General features: G+C 39.9%; 1 protein-coding gene across 1 annotated transcript in view; it reads right to left on the bottom strand.

Annotated features, from left to right (window-relative positions):
* The window catches only part of reck (reversion-inducing-cysteine-rich protein with kazal motifs), a 61,694-nt gene extending 46,709 nt beyond the window's left edge, over nt 1–14,985 (bottom strand). The window contains exon 1 of the mRNA XM_072451131.1: nt 14,789–14,985. Coding sequence (XP_072307232.1) covers nt 14,789–14,858 — 70 coding nt within the window. The 5' untranslated portion in view covers nt 14,859–14,985. The remainder of the gene's footprint in view (nt 1–14,788) is intronic.
* Nucleotides 14,986–16,219: the final 1,234 nt, after the last annotated feature.

Raw genomic sequence — 16,219 nt, 5'->3', positions numbered from 1 at the left:
TCAACAAAGGCATGTCCCACAGGAGGGGCCCGTACAGTGTGAGGGGCCCCGAGAGGCTGCTAATGAGCTCTGGCCCCATTCCACACTCGGCCCCTGAGCTGGCCCCGCCCCTCGATATGCACTTACGCAGGATGACCCCGCCTCCCTTACACAAAAAGTATTATAACTATGCGTGATCTGGATATAGGACTGTCGTGAACACGTTTTGAAGTGTGACGTACAGCTGCAGAAAATGATTATATTGAAGATTACTTTATGCCAGCAACATATATTGTTTTTTTGTATACTACGTGTAAAATAAAATTTAAAAAAACACAACACAAGACACAAAAAGAGTCCAATCCATCTCCCTGTTATTGCTTTTTACTGCAACCCAAAGTATCCATCGTTTCCATTGTTGGAGTTTTACACATATTGTTTTAAAGTTAAATGGAATGGACACAATCATTCTTAAACATGATAATTCCAATTAAAACATTTTCTAAACAACAACAATAACAACTGTAACAATATGGGCTGTAATTAACAGTGCAAATAAATAATGAACAGTTAAATAGAAGTATCTACTGTGAGTCAAAGTCGTATGTCAATAATTCAACAAGACACATGTACAGCAAAAAGTAGTAAAATAATGTCAGAGCGTGGTCAAAAATATACTCTGATACTGACGGATATTAAAGGAGAGTATCAAAACTAGATATCCATTTGTAAAAAAGTATGGATATTAAAATAAATGATGGAACGCAGCCGTAGCACATCAGAAAGTGTGGCAACTACTCAACCAACTGCTCTGTTTTCTTTGTCATGTGACATAAAAATGGTAAATCATATCACAACCATTAGTAACCACTCCGGCGTGACACATCGATCAATATGCACTGTCCTAATTCAAATAAATAAATAACAAATTAGTCTGGCCTCGGCCTATTATCTGAAGTCATATGAGACCTAAAAGAAACTGCTATTATTTTGTGTTACATTCTATTGTCATAAAAAGTGTTTTATTACTGTATAATTCAGGTATTGAATAACATTATCAGTAGTACCGTAATATAATTTAGACTAAAATTGTAGTGTTCTGACAATAATTTCCAGTTTGGACGACTCATTGAAAATGTAATCACAGAATTGCACATTCTTAGATTTATAATTTCACTTCCTGTTTGTAATTGATGATGTCACACTAGGAAATTACCCATTAAAGACTGGGCAAAAACTCATCTAAAGTCACAATTATTTTTATTTGACAAATGAAAATATATGAGAGAGACTTTGTTTTGCTGAATTAATGTTTAGAGGGACAAAAATTAAATGTTTTTCTTTGTGTAAATTATGCATGACCTTTGACTGGAATGAGTGTCCCTAGGGTGATGTCACTTCCTGTCATTTTCAACAGCTTTTTCAGCTTTGTCTTGCCTTCTCTCAAATGTTATGTCCTGTCTGATGAAAATGTTCAACTCTTTTTTAATAAATATATATATAAACAAATGGCTATTGAAATAGAGAAAAACGCCATAGTTAACTCTTAATCTGCTGAAGATAAATGAGTTGACGTAAAAGTGTCTGACAATTACATTCGACATAAACAAATACTGGATCGCGTATGGAAGCAGATCTGGTCCAAATAAAAAATGACAGACTAAACAGACTGCGGGCGGGAGTGGAGCGACCTGGTCTCTGGTTTGGTTCACATCAGACCTGAGGAGATTGTGCTTCCACAGCTGTGAACCAGAGCTGCGTTTCTACGGATACAAGATACGTGTGAGGTCAGAGGTCAGAGGCTGCAGCCCTTACATGAACACGCACTCACACAGGGTTAAACCATCTCACTGTAGTTGTGACTCTGCGTGCAGGAGCTTCAGTGGGATTTATCAGTGTTCAGTCATAAAAAATGCACATGTAACTTTTCTGCCATTAAGGTATTTTCTTTTTAGCAATTAAAACACCTGTAATTGACTAAATGCAAGATCAATAGCATGTCGAGGCAAGCTAGGTTTTCTTTATTTCCCTTGCAATGCTCTCTGCTGCCAGTGGATGGGGCGCTAACACAAATCCTGATCACCTCACAGATATAATGTTTCATATCATTCACTGGAATTTCCCCATTGTGGGTGCATATTGATAATAATGATCTTATCTTCTATACATTATTTTAAGATAATGTATAACCTGGGATAACAAAGGAGAACGTTTTAGGACAATAACAATACAAATAGGCTAATGCACAAAATGTATACGTAAACTTAACTAATGCACATTATAAAATATATGTAGCTTGGGATGTCACAATGTCAAGATTTAGTGTTACCATTATTGTGAGAAAAAACATCACAATTTAACAAGTATTCACGATTATTGAGACTGTGACAAAACAACAGTGAAATCTTTCATTTTCTTTCATTCTCGTGGTCTGACATGTTACTGTTCCTCAGGTTTGTGACAGGCTTTATGAAACTGAACTTTCTGAAAGACAAAATAAAGTAAAATGGGAAAAAAAGAGCCAAAGTTCTTAATATTTATGTCTATTTTTAGGCTATAAATTGAACAAAAAATACTTAATTTTACTTCTAAAATTGTCACGATTATTATTTCTTGGTTCTCATTAATATATTGTGACTGAATAATCACGATTATCAATTAACATAAAATAAAAATCTTAACATGTGTAGCATTGCCGTGTTGTTCTTGTGCTGCATTCCACAGAAGAACATCAGCTCAGGGGCCACAGGGGCCACGGGGGCCACTCGGGCCACGGGGCCACGGGGAGGGGGGCTAATGGCTCCAGTCAGAGGTGATTTCCTGTGCATTGATTAATAAAGGGCATTAAAGATGGCTTCAGCCGCAGTAGCAGTGTCAGGACAAGGCCTGCTCAGAAGGCCCGGGCCCCACACAACAAGGGCCCTTTCTAACACCCAACTCTGGCCTTGAGGGCATAGAGCTGGTCAGGGAACATGCAATATGCTGTTTCTGCATCATGAATACTGTACTACAAAAGGTAACTAGTATTTTGCATAATATTATTCCCTTTTGAGTTTTTTCATTTTTTCCCATGTTAAAAGGAACAGGCAATATTTATATTAACAAATACATTTTAGGGCTAAATGTTTTACTTATCGTCTCCACAAATAATAAAGGACGGGTCAAAGATTAAATGATGTTAATGTTTAAATTTATGTAGCGCCTCTCAGGACACTCAAAGACGGTTCACGAAATAATAATAAAACGTTCAAATAAATCAAACTTTATAATGATAAATGAATATTAAGTATATTTTTATGATTTCTTGTTCAGCTTGTTTTTAGTTTATAAAAAAAATAATTTAGACCATGGGGGTCCAAGCAATGGAAAAAGGTCGTTCCAGGGCCCCTCTGTACCACTAGTGACATCATAGGATTATAATAAGTGTTCCTCATTGTTTTTAAAGTCCTTACAAACACCTTCTCCAATTCATTCTGACCACAGTTGCAGAGAACACTCTTTTGTTGGAAATTCGCTTGCAAATCTTGACAGTCGTGGCGGGTTGCATTTTTTGATCCTAATAGAAACTTGCACGTAGCGGTGGGAGGAATTGAAAAAAATTTATATATCAAGATACATTTTGGGTTTATCTTGATAAGAATATTAAGACAATGTTCTAAAAATGCATGAAGAATGTGCCAAAATGTACCTGTAAAGGTCAATTTATGCTTTTGTTTGTGAGATTTTGAATAGTTAATAGACAATCGACTGATATATATATCTCCAAAACCACAGCTTCAATATTATTACTCATTTTTCAATATATTTCTCATAGAAATATGTCGGTGTAATCCCTCATTCGTCCAGGCGTGTTCCATAGTAGAAAAAGCTTCAGTTGTAGTCATCTGGACTCAGTTAGAAAAAATAGACGTTTCGACTCTCATCCAAGAGTCATTGTCAATAAAAGAATTTAGATCGAGAACTCCGATATTAATACTGTTCTGTGGTAAGACCCGCCCATTGGGCGGAGCCTTCCTGAAGTAGCAAGAGTTGTTTGTTTCAACAGAAACTCCCCCTTGTATCTACCGAGCCTATTCAGAATTTTAATGGGCTATTAGAAACCTCTTTGTCTTTGTGAGACCCTGGCTCAACCACCCTGAGTACCTGATTAGCATCTAAATGTCCTTGTCCTGGTCCTCTACCTTTCCAGGGGTTCAGTAACCCATTATAGATACCAGGAAGATTAAACCTTAGCCCTCCATTTCTGTTTAAAGAAGGTCTTTCTTTTTTAACAAAAATAGCTTCCTTGACTCCTCTTTCAAACCATCTTTTCTCCCTGCTTAAAACCTTCACCTCACCATCTTCAAACGAGTGATTAGAGCCTTCAAGATGGAGATGCACGGCGCTACACACGGCGCTGCACTACACAAGAGGCTCTATCAGCACAGAAGAAATACTAGTTCAGGACCACAGAGCGCCGTGCATCTCATCAGTGCTTCACCATCGACACATTTAACTAGATTCTTCTCTTTTCAAGTTTTTTTGTTAGTTTTTTTTAAAGGCTCGTTTGGTTGTTTGGCTCTCTCAAAAACTATATCTGGCAACCCTGATTCTGATCACTTTACGCTCATATTGCGTAAACTGAGCCTTGTGCCAACATCTAGCGACCACATGCTCTGTGCGCTCAGACATCCGGCTAAATGACTTTTCCTTGTTCTTCATATCCACCAGGGTCCTCCCGGTGCAGTATCAGCAGCACACACACACACACACTACATCAGCCACAACTGCGCCTCAACTCTCGTTTCACACTCATTATGGCCCATCTTATGAGTTTAATGGATGTAACCCAGAACCAGCTGCAGACCATGCAACTCGATTACACAAGAATGAGGTAAGCACAAGATACCAGGATCTATGAACTCCTATCGCATTATGTTCACATTAATATCAGACGTGTCATGAGGCGCAGTGGTGAGACTTTCATCTGTGAGGGGAGTACACAGCAGAGGGAGTCATGGCGATCAAATAATGTTAGGAGCGTGCGTAGATTTGTTCTTGATCTTCGCTGTGATAGAACATGACATGAAGATTGTTCAGTTAATAGACAATTGTGATGATTGAGATCAAAGTATAATCGTGCAAACTACAACATAATAAACATGAATAACTATTTTACAGGAAAAAGATCTGTAGTGGATTTGTTTCTGCTTCTCATTAGATGTTTTCTCTGCTCAATGCCAATGATTTGACCCTTCTCAAACACACTGACATCGTTTCCATGACCACGGGATTTGTCTTTCCACACTTGAAATACCGTGTCGCAGCTGAAAGATCTAAGCAGCAGTTATTCAGTAAGAAGAGATGACTGACTGTATTTGCTCAGTTGAATCCAAGAGGCAACTTTAATTGGTTATAACAGTAAAAAAGAAAAAAAAATCTTAAAAAAGCATGTATATCTGGCTGTTTATGTTAACTTAAAGTGCATTATTAACTTTATAGTTCAGAAGGAGAGGACGTTTTATCTATTGCGCATGTGGAATGAGAGAATATGTAGTATTTGTAGTATCTTTGTGTGAATAATCTTGAATAATCGTTAAATATGATATTGTGCTCACAGTTCAAACTCAATTTAGATACTAAGGAATATGCATTAAAACTCGTCGGTAATTAAAACAAAATAATTAACACAAAATAATAGTAATTTCTTTAATATTATCATGTGTTCTGATAGATAGATAAAGAGCATTCTAAAACTATTTAAGCCTGATCTAACTCTGTTTAATGTCATGTTTCAGTATTGGTATGTGTTACAATAAGTATCTAGTATTGGTATTGATTAGTATCTGGGTAAATGTTTTGATAACCACATCACAACCACAGAAAGGTTATAATTAGACCTTAAAATGTCTGGTAATGGATTCACTTATGTATGTAGGTATGGTAATCTGGAAAGTATTTGTCAAATGAAAAGACACTGAATTGTAGGTTGTACGGCGCTGTAGGCTCCCTTACTTTTACTGTCTTAAAAATGTGAAAAACTAGTTCATTTTAAACGGTTCAAACCTATTCCTCACTTTCCTATCACATTCCTGGCATCCTAGTTATTCACCATGATGAGTTTATCTAGATCAAAGTTTTGGGAAAGTTTGTGCCAGCGCAGCCGCCCTGGCAGCCGCTAACGTTCCGGCTCTTCATTACGAGAGCGGCGCTTAGACTCGTCACTTTTCTTTAGGAACCGTTAGTTATTTGGTTAAAGTTCGGGCATCGGAACATGGAACACCAGTCCAAGCCCTACTTCCTGGTTCATAGAAGATAAAACACTCTGATGCAGATGCAGATGACACACTGCGGTCTTATTTTGACCCAAAGAGCTTTATTACAGTAGTTTTAAAACTATTTTAGACCAGGTCGCAGTGTCTTGAGATCGAATCCGGCCCAAACAATTTGCTGAATGTCCTTCCCCTGCAGAGTATGTCGGTGTAATCCCTCATTCGTCCAGGCGTGTTCCATAGTAGAAAAAGCTTCAGTTGTAGTCATCTGGACTCAGTTTGAAAAAATAGACGTTTCGACTCTCATCCAAGAGTCATTGTCAATAACAGAATTTAGGTCGAGAACTCCGATATTAATACTATTCTGTGGTAAGACCCGCCCATTGGGAGGAGCCTTCCTGAAGTAGAAAGAGTTGTTTGTTTCAATAGAAACTCCCCCCTTGTATCTACCGAGCTAACCTATTCAGAATCTTAATGGGCTATTAGAAACCTCTTTGTCTTTGTGAGACCCTGGCTCAACCACCCTGAGTACCTGATTAGCATCTAAATGTCCTTTACCTTTCCAGGGGTTCAGAATCCCATTATAAATAACAGGAAGATTAAACCTTAGCCCTCCATTTCTGTTTAAAGAAGGTCTTTCTTTTTTAACAAAAATAGCTTCCTTGACTCCTCTTTCAAACCATCTTTTCTCCCTGCTTAAAACCTTCACCTCACCGTCTTCAAACGAGTGATTAGAGGCTTCAAGATGGAGATGCACGGCACTCTGAGGTCCTGAACTTGTATTTCTTCTGTGCTGATAGAGCCTCTTGTGTAGGGGCTGTTTCGTCTCACCTATGTAACGTTCTTTACAACTTTCTTCACTGCATTGGATCGAATAAACTACATTGCTCTGTTTTTGAGTCGGCAACTTGTCCTTAGGGTGAACCAGTTTTTGTCTTAAAGTGTTTCCTAGTTTAAAATAAACAGGGACTTCGTGTTGTCTAAAAATTCTCTGCAGTTTTTCCGAGAGGCCAGACACATAAGGGATAGAGACACCCTTCCTTCTCTGTTCAGTTTCCCTTTTGTCCTGCTTCTTGGTTCTCTTCACTCTGTTGAGAGCCCAAGCGGGGTAACCACAGGCTGAGAGGGCATTACGGACATGTTTTTCCTCTTTCTTCTTGCCCTCTGAGCTGGTGGGCACACCTTGAGCTCTGTGTTGTAAGGTTCTGATCACCCCCAGCTTGTGCTGTAGTGGGTGGTTGGAACCAAAGAGCAGATACTGGTCCGTGTGTGTAGGTTTCCTATATACTTCTATTTGGAGTTTCCCGTCCTCTCCTCTGATCGTGGAACAATCAAGAAAGGCCAAGCGATTCTCCTTAGCGTCTTCTCTTGTAAACCTAATATGTGGGTCCACAGCATTGATGTGATCAGAGAAGGTTTCCAGCTCTTGTTTCTTGATTGTTACAAAAGTATCATCGACATAGCGGAGCCACAGTTTTGGGGCTATGCCTGAGAATGAGGACAGTGCCTTCTTCTCAAAGTGCTCCATGTACAGGTTGGCCACTATGGGAGAGACGGGCGAGCCCATGGCACAGCCATGAATCTGTCTGTAAAATTGTCCCCGGAATTGAAAGTAAGTGGTGTTCAGACAGATGTCCAACAGTTTACATATGTGTTCAGGTGTCAGTTTGGTCCTTTCCTGTAGGGTGTACCTTCCCCTGCAGAGTTGACAGGCTTCAGCAGCCAAACCCGCACGTCTGGCGCGGCTGTACTTTCCATTGTATTTCTGAAAGTAGTGACACAGATCTGACCCTCTTCTCTCTCACGCTCAACTATCAGCTCCACAGAGCACGGACGGCTTTGGATACGAGGATTTGTCACTGAAATGCAGGACTTTCATCAGGTTTATTCTCAAACGTATACAATTTACATGGAAAACTGCTGTGTCCCAGCTACAAAAAGAACTAGAATAGACCTGGTTTAGATCTGGTGACACTCGGAAGGCCAAATATTTTCTTAGGTGGTACTTGGTGTGAAACGTTTAAGCATCACTAGTCTAGGGTTGCACCAAAACGACATGGTTTCAGGTCCAATCCAGGTTCAGGTTTAAGTCAGTACATTCACAGAAAAGGTCTATTTACTGGCTGTTGTCGGCCCAGAACTTTTTGATACAGAAACTTAAAGAAAAACAGTTAAATAACATACGGTATATAGCTTTTATGGAAAGAATATTGATCATTGATATGGTTAATCAGCATCAAAGTATCTGCCTTAACAGTTGGTGAGTTTATGTCTTGTTTGGTGCTGTCCAAGCCAATCCACGATCCAAAAAACAACCCAAATGGAACTGACCCGAGTGCAGATATTTAGAGCTCACTGTTGTTGTGTCGTCTGCTCTGTTTGGACACAGTTTGGTGTTTTGGCGATGACCGAGAATTGCCAGGAAAGCCCGCTCTCCTCGCCGCACTTTAATCTAGTGTTGACCAAACTATAATTAGGTTTGTGGACGGGCCGTGGACATGCTGCTCCGGCGTTCCTCCCCCCAAATGCTTTGAGGAATCTAACTGGTTCCAGATGCATTCTCTCACGGCCGGCCCTCACAACCCAATGGCAACATGAAAGACAAGCAGTGCAGGAAAAAAAAAAAACAAGAAACAAAACCTGCCAGAGAGAAAAATGTATGGAATTCCGACAGATTGTGATGTAGTAGTTGCAACAAGTGTGGAAAAATGCTTAATGGAGCACTATGTCACTTTTTCAGTTAGTCACCTGCTTTACTCCATGGAGAGGCTGTCGCTTGGCCTGGAATGTTCCAACTGGAAATAATCGTATCCATCTTGCATTTATTCAATTATGAGTGTTTTAATTGCGCAATAACACCAGGAGCGAGGTCGCCTTTCCACAGATCTGGGGTCTCGTTTATAAAGCGTGCGTACGTACAAAGATGTTACATATGTGAGTTTCCACGTCATGTTTGTCATCATAAAAAGTCAACTTTAAATAGAAATGAGCGCTCCGGTCTAAAAACTCAGAACTTTGTACACCTGCGCTTTCAGAGATGAAGAAGAGGGCGATCCCGTACTCGGGGTGTTCATGGTCACTCAAATGACCAATGGACCTACACCAAGAGGTTTACTGGCACGTGTCATTTTGCCTTGTTTCTATTTGTAATAACATATTTGCCTCATACAATTGTGACATCTCTCTCTTTGATGAAACTCCAAAACAGGATTTATCCATGGATTTACCTCAATAAGACCTGTATGACACAGCAGTATTTATGTACTAATGTTAATCACATGATTTAACATGTAGTTAAAGAAGAAAACAAACAGGATTATTAAGCTTTTTGCATCAGATGGAAAACTATCGCTGCAAAGCTCAGCTAAGAGGCTAACATTACCGACTTCATGTGACTCTTAAATAAAGAATGTTTTATTCATAATTACTACAACAGTGTCAAAACATGGGAGCTTTTATTCAGCCGTGTTGTGCAGTTAAAGACCTGTCACTGTCGCTGCTCTGCGTTCACTCTCGTGACACTAACTTTGACTTTGGCGAATCACCGCCCGTGTGAGCTCGCCCGTTTAAAGGTGTATTACAGTTCTCAAACGTCAAACCTGTAGCCTATTTATTTTATTTATTTTCATGAGATGAGTTGCAAATTATCATTCAAGTAAAATGAAGGTCCGTGGTGGCCCTTGAGTCATAAAGTTGTAGCTGGAGCAGGGGTGGATCTATCAGAACTGGGAGCTGGGGCAACACTGGGGAACCACTGTTCATGAACACGGTCAAACAATTCAAATGAAGTTCTTCCCTGACCTTTCCTGAACAGCTTTAAATGACCTTGAGCTTTATCAGAACTAGTATTAAGTAAATAAATTACAATTCAATGTCAATCTAGTGCATAAACCTTAAACTAAAAAAGAACATTGATTGTAGTATCGAAATCGGTATAGAGTACATTTCTTTCAGTTTGAATTTTTAGCATCATGACACTAGATACTTTATGGGCTAAGAATCTGCCATGGCATCTTTTCTTCTTCTAATTACATTATAATTAGACATTCATTTTGTATTTTGGTCAATAATGTGCAAGTCAATTTGGAAGATTTCATCGCATGACACACCACAAAGACCAGATACTTTTTAATTTACCTGATGAAACAAGCGAATCGCATCATTTGTGCTTTTGCTAAATCACATTCCAACGACATTTAGATTGCGATTGACCTTTACGGCGCTGGTTGACGCTAACGGTTACTCTGCCTTCCTTTTCCACACATGTTTTCACACAACCTGCACTTTCAGAGGACCCCGAAGCAAACGCGCAGCCCAAAAAAGAGATCTGAGAGCGGGTTCTGTTCTTTCAAGTCCCAGGTCAACGTGGCACTGGAAGAAAAACGACTATGGCGATCCCGACACATGCACATGCTGCCTCCATGTGGCGCTACATCAAAGACCTCCAGCATCTGAGCCCCAGCCTCCAGATAACACACTGCAGTCACTGGGGCCAAATGGCTTATTCAACGCACTAAAACCACAAACAAAACGGCTAATGTTAGCGTAGTCGTTTAGCAAGTGAGAGCTAATTGTGGGCCAGTTGTCTTCCAAGTCCAATACACAGCGCTTTTGTTGTGTTGACACTAGCTAGCGCGTTCATTAGCATCTCTAAAGACTCCTGCTGCAGCTTTCACAGAGTGTTTTTATATCCTTTTTGTTGGCGGCACACTTTCTTTGTTTAAAATATTCTGTGGAACACTATTTACTATCACTGTTCACTAAATTACACTGATAGATAAGAAATAAAGGGGAGTAAATATGTTTATACGTCGCTATCTCTGGCGTTTACATTAGCGGTCGTTTTTGCTAATTGCTATTCATGTTACAATATAATCATAGTAACAAAAACATTATATTTAAGAGAATTTTAATGAGTAAAAATAACAACGTAAACCTAAATGTAAAGTTTAAAGTCACTTTTGTCACATGTAAGATAACTTTATTTTTAATTTCAAGCATTACATACTCATAGTGATAGCTTAATCTATAAGACAACTTAAACCACTGTTGTTTGGTAATTATTGTGAATAATAAGATAAATTAATGTAGTTTCTTCTTAGTAAAATTGTATACTGTGACATCCTAAATTGTAGCTAATGTATTCCTTTAACAAATGTTCTTCTATGATCTAAAAGCACAGTTTTGTTTTGTTGCAGTGGGACTGACAGAGAACTACATAGACCATAATTCTTTTCAATATTAAAGTAAGTTGGCAACCAAATATCTCAGTAAAATTCTCAGGGTGGAATGTGAAAAAACATGTAAAATCCACAGTGTTTGTGATTGTGCAAAAATAAAGATGCATTAAATAAATCAAACAAAGAGCTGTGGAACAACACGATTAGCTGCACGATAAAGACGACTACGTTTATCTCACTGTTGTGTTGACATGCTTTTGAAGAACTGAGCTAAGAATTTAGCATCTAACAATCTCATTAGGTTTATTATTGTCCATGAGGTGAATAAAATACACAAAACTTGTAAACAAAAATGTAAAAAAATATCTGGATATAATATTCTACAGCCAGAATAGATTAGGATCATAAATATGTGTATTTTATTATATTATTTTGTATTGTTTTTGGGTCAGTGTAATAAGTGAAGAGAGAAAAGATTATTTCTATTGTACATTGAGACTTTTGAAATATATTATCAACCAAATAAAGGTAGAAATATGGTGTCTGAAGGCTTCTGGATATATAATATTTATGATTAATGCCTATTCTTTTTTCTTTTTCTTTACAATTAGATTAAATATGCCACAGTCTGTGATAAAAAAGGCCTTTTTCTATGTGTTTTCAAGTCTATAGAGTCCAGATAACAATTATATCAAAAGATAACTATGTTTTTTATAGGCAACTAGACACAATTAGTCCGTTAAACATTGTAGCCCTACAACCAACGATTACATATTTAGGCCCGAGCGCCACAAGCTGGCGAGAGGCCTATTAATCTCGTAAGGCCGTGCGAAAGTGCGCACGTAGTGCGCACGAAATCGAGCGCGAAGCGCTCGCCCACTTCCAAACACTCACTAACGCACTCCTTCACTCATGCACGCCCCGTGCATACTAATTAGTAGTAGGAAAATGGAACATTACCGTTGTAAACGGGCGAAGCCCGTGCAAAAGTGCGCACTAAACGAGCACTTTACATTGAGATGACGACCGCTTCGCGGTCGTCATCTCAATGTAAAGTGCTCTCAATGTAAAGCACTCATTTGCGCTAAGTAGCTCACGAATACGTTCCCCATCTCTTGCATGTTCCGTGCATATAAGCATGTAATGCAAAAAATGAACATTATTACTGTTTAGAGGGCCAAAAACACAAAGTGGGCGGAGCCCACTCAAAATTAACGAAAGTACCCGTCAGTGACCAGGGACCCACACCATGAGGTAGGAAAGCGCGAGCGCTTTCTGAAAATGTATAGTTTATGATATTTGGAAAATGGGAAACATTGTTTTCGCATCGGAATATTATTCTTTCTTCTTTCTTTCTTTCTTTCTATTTTTCACCCAGTGAACATTGACGAAAAGTCACAAAAATTTGCACACCTCTAAAAATCGTGTCTCTCTACATTCTGGCTATTTCCCTTTTCTAAAATAAAAAAAATTGGCGGGTCAGCGCCCCCAAATGTACCAAAAATGCATTGAGAGATGGGAAATGACCCAAAAAAAATCTGATCGTAGAATCATGAAATTTGGCGCAGAGGTAGATGGTGACAAGAGAAGTAAAAAATATTATTACGGCAACGCCGTCCGCCCAACCAAATGTCGGCCATATTGCTTCAAAAATGGCTAAACATGACTTCGGAGTTTTTCCAAACGTCGTACTTTTACGAACTCCTCCCAGGGCGTTGGCCCTAAAAAGCTGAAATTTGGTGAAAATGCTACTGAGGAGTGGGACATCAAAAGTTATCCAAATTACATTGATAACTCTCACGGTCTCTGTGCGGCGAAGCCGCAAACTGTAGCTAGAATTTCAGAAATCTCCCATATTTAAAATTTCTGCCGTTTGCGCAGATAAAGTCCGAATTGCGTCAAATTAGAATCAGTTGTTAAACTCTTTGCCCTAAACCTACTTGAAGTGAAATAAATTCATTTGGCGCCACAGCGCCCCCTACAGATTTTATATGGAGGTTAAATGTTTAGTTTTGCGAAATTATATGAAATTTGACACACAACTCAATTTTAGCATCCCCATCAAAAAAGTCAATGAGAGCCATGTCATAATTGTTATGGCGTTGCCGTAACGATGACCGAAACCTTTCATGTTATTCCAATGGGGAAATCGCCAGAACATGTTTACACTTTAGACTTTCACAAACTCCTCCCAGGGCGTCAGCCCTATTAACCTGAAATTTGGTGAGACTCATCTTCAGGGGTGGACCATCAAAAGTTATCCACATTTTCATTCAAAGAGTCACGGTGTCTGTGCGGCAAAGCCGCACATTTTGCCAAGAATTCAAAATAAAATTGCTTTTTGATGGTAAAACAAAGGGGAGAAGATGTGACAGCGTCACAGATTCAGCAGTAGGCGTAATAAAAGGACAATTGGGGCGCGTTAGCGCCCCCTCCTCTTGCGGCGTGGCGGCGGTGTGGCGGCGGCGTGGCGAGGGCCGATCATTGCCGCTTGCGGCTATATTTGATACTATTATTATAATATTCAAATAAAGCGTGCTACTGTCTACTTTCAAACACAACAGAGCCAGGTTTTCACATGTTTCAATCAGTTTTGTAACTCATCACATGAATATATTTGTGTGTTATTATGTTCAAACAATGAAAAAACCTCTTTTAAATAACAGATCTGAACTTAAAAACCATGTGTACCCTTTAAAAACAACCGATAAGGAACTCTTTCATCCCAGACCAGGAGCATATGGGACAAATCACAAACGAACATGGCCAAATAACTGTAGTTTCATGCCACAACATTAGAACAGGTCGTTCCATGGGTCGTTCCTGCAGTTTGCACAAAGGCTGGAGTGACTTCTGACAGTTATGGCAGCCGGGCAGTGTCAATGTCCAAACCATGGATCTATTAGAACATCCAGCTCATACGCCCCTCTCAAACACGCTTTTTTACCCCTTTTGCACAGATCTACAGCTCACATCTTTCCACTTCAGCGTTCAAAATGTGTTGGAAAAAGCCGCAATAAGCACTCGTCCTGTGCAGGAACAGTTTCCTGTCTGCGCCTCTCTCCGGCTCCTCCGGGGCTAAAAGTAACGGGAGAAGCGGGCTAGCGCGGACCAATCCTGGAGCAAACTCTCAATCCTGCGCACACATCTCCACGGAAACAATGCAAAATAATAAGAACATGCAGTCGCGTTATATCAAATCGACAGAATATCCCAACATCTAACTTTTACGCACTTACAGTTTGCTTTACCCGCATGGAGTTGTACAGTTCCCAAAAGTCTGTAGTGTTTACTTTGCAGAGAAAAGCCTCAAGTTGACGTTTATCTTGTGTAAAAAGTGTGTAAAAAGAGTGTTCGAGCGGCTCTGGTGGGACCTACCCTGAGCTCGCAGCGGCGCCAGGACCAGCGTGACGGCGACGAGGATGGAACAGCTTATGTGGAAAGACATCTTACGGAGCTCCAAACGCTCATCGTGGACTGGAAGGCTCGGGGAAGTGAGCTGCGAGCCGCTCCATGGACGCAGTGGTGTCCCCTGGGTGTCCCGTTACTGGAGAGTGTGGGCGCCCCGTCGCTCCGCTGGGGCCGTGGGGAGCGGGGCATGCGCACAAACGGCCGGGGCCTGGGTCTGCTGGAGGTCCGGGGAGGCGCCGCTGCTGCTGCCGCTGCTGCTGCCGCCAGATGTGGCAGAGGAGCGGGAGGAGGAGGAGCGGGAGGAGCGGGAGGAGGAGCGGGAGGGAGGCCCGGCTCAGGGGCCCCCGGAACTGCACACTGACCGGGTGTTGTGTCCGTGTAAAGCCCCGTGTCATTTCATGCATGTCTCCAACAAGACAGGGGCCCCTGATAAAAGTGATAGATATGTGAAGTCACGTGAGCGTGCGCTGCAGGGGGCGGGCCTGTTGCCAAGGCAGTTAATTAATTAGACCCAATTAAGACATTTAACGTTCTCAATTAATATAGGGGTTTGACTGAGTACAAGCTTGCTCTTTTTCTCTCTCTCTTTCTTTTATTTTTTTTATTAACAGTGTAGCGTAAAACACATACGTTGAACACGTACAACTACTATAGGTAGAAGTAAATGTACCTTTTCATTTGGCTGACAACCGCCATTAAAAGTAACAACAACAACAACAATAACAATAACAACAGGTAAATATAAGTTCCAGTGACTTAAATAGATTCACACAGGCCCAGCTAACATGTGGATATAATCATATTTGTCAGTTAAGCCTACATTAAATCAAGCTGCTTATAACACTTATTATAGGCTGTTATATAGACAAGTCATGCTCTCTTCCCTGTCCTCCTACTGTCCTGTGTTACTTTAAACACGTAATTTACTGTAATATTGTATAAATTGTGTGTTTTATGAATGACATTTTAACATTGAATGAGTTGTTTAAACTGGCTCAAATGACATGACATGACACCATCAATAGAAATGTAAAACATCTTCTCAACACTGTTACAAGCTGCTTAAATCTGACACACATTCAGAGTTTAGGCTGTGCACTTGCAGAAGGAGGAGCATTTTGATAGTAATTGTGATTTAATTACAAGTATTTTCCCAGTAATGTGTTACAAAATTGAGTAGCTTAATTAGAGTGTCAGTGAAGTATTAGTATTTACGCCCAACAGTTTCATTGTATGTCTAATGAAAGAGTGTAAAAGATATGCTTAAGGAGCACTATGTAACTTTTCTGGTAATGGGATTGTGTTAATTTAATCTATATCTCACATACATCCAATAACAAGTCTTTTTTATAGATTTTATTTTGTTCAGACAAAGAACAATACACAAACAAAACAATG

Source organism: Eucyclogobius newberryi, unplaced genomic scaffold (assembly GCF_026437365.1).
Source record: "Eucyclogobius newberryi isolate DKJ021-1_F unplaced genomic scaffold, fEucNew1.0.hap1 SCAF_18, whole genome shotgun sequence".
In the NCBI taxonomy this organism is placed as follows: Eukaryota; Metazoa; Chordata; class Actinopteri; order Gobiiformes; family Gobiidae; genus Eucyclogobius; species Eucyclogobius newberryi.
The sequence above is the reverse complement of the archived record's forward strand: the minus strand, read 5'-3'. Positions and strand labels throughout refer to the sequence as shown.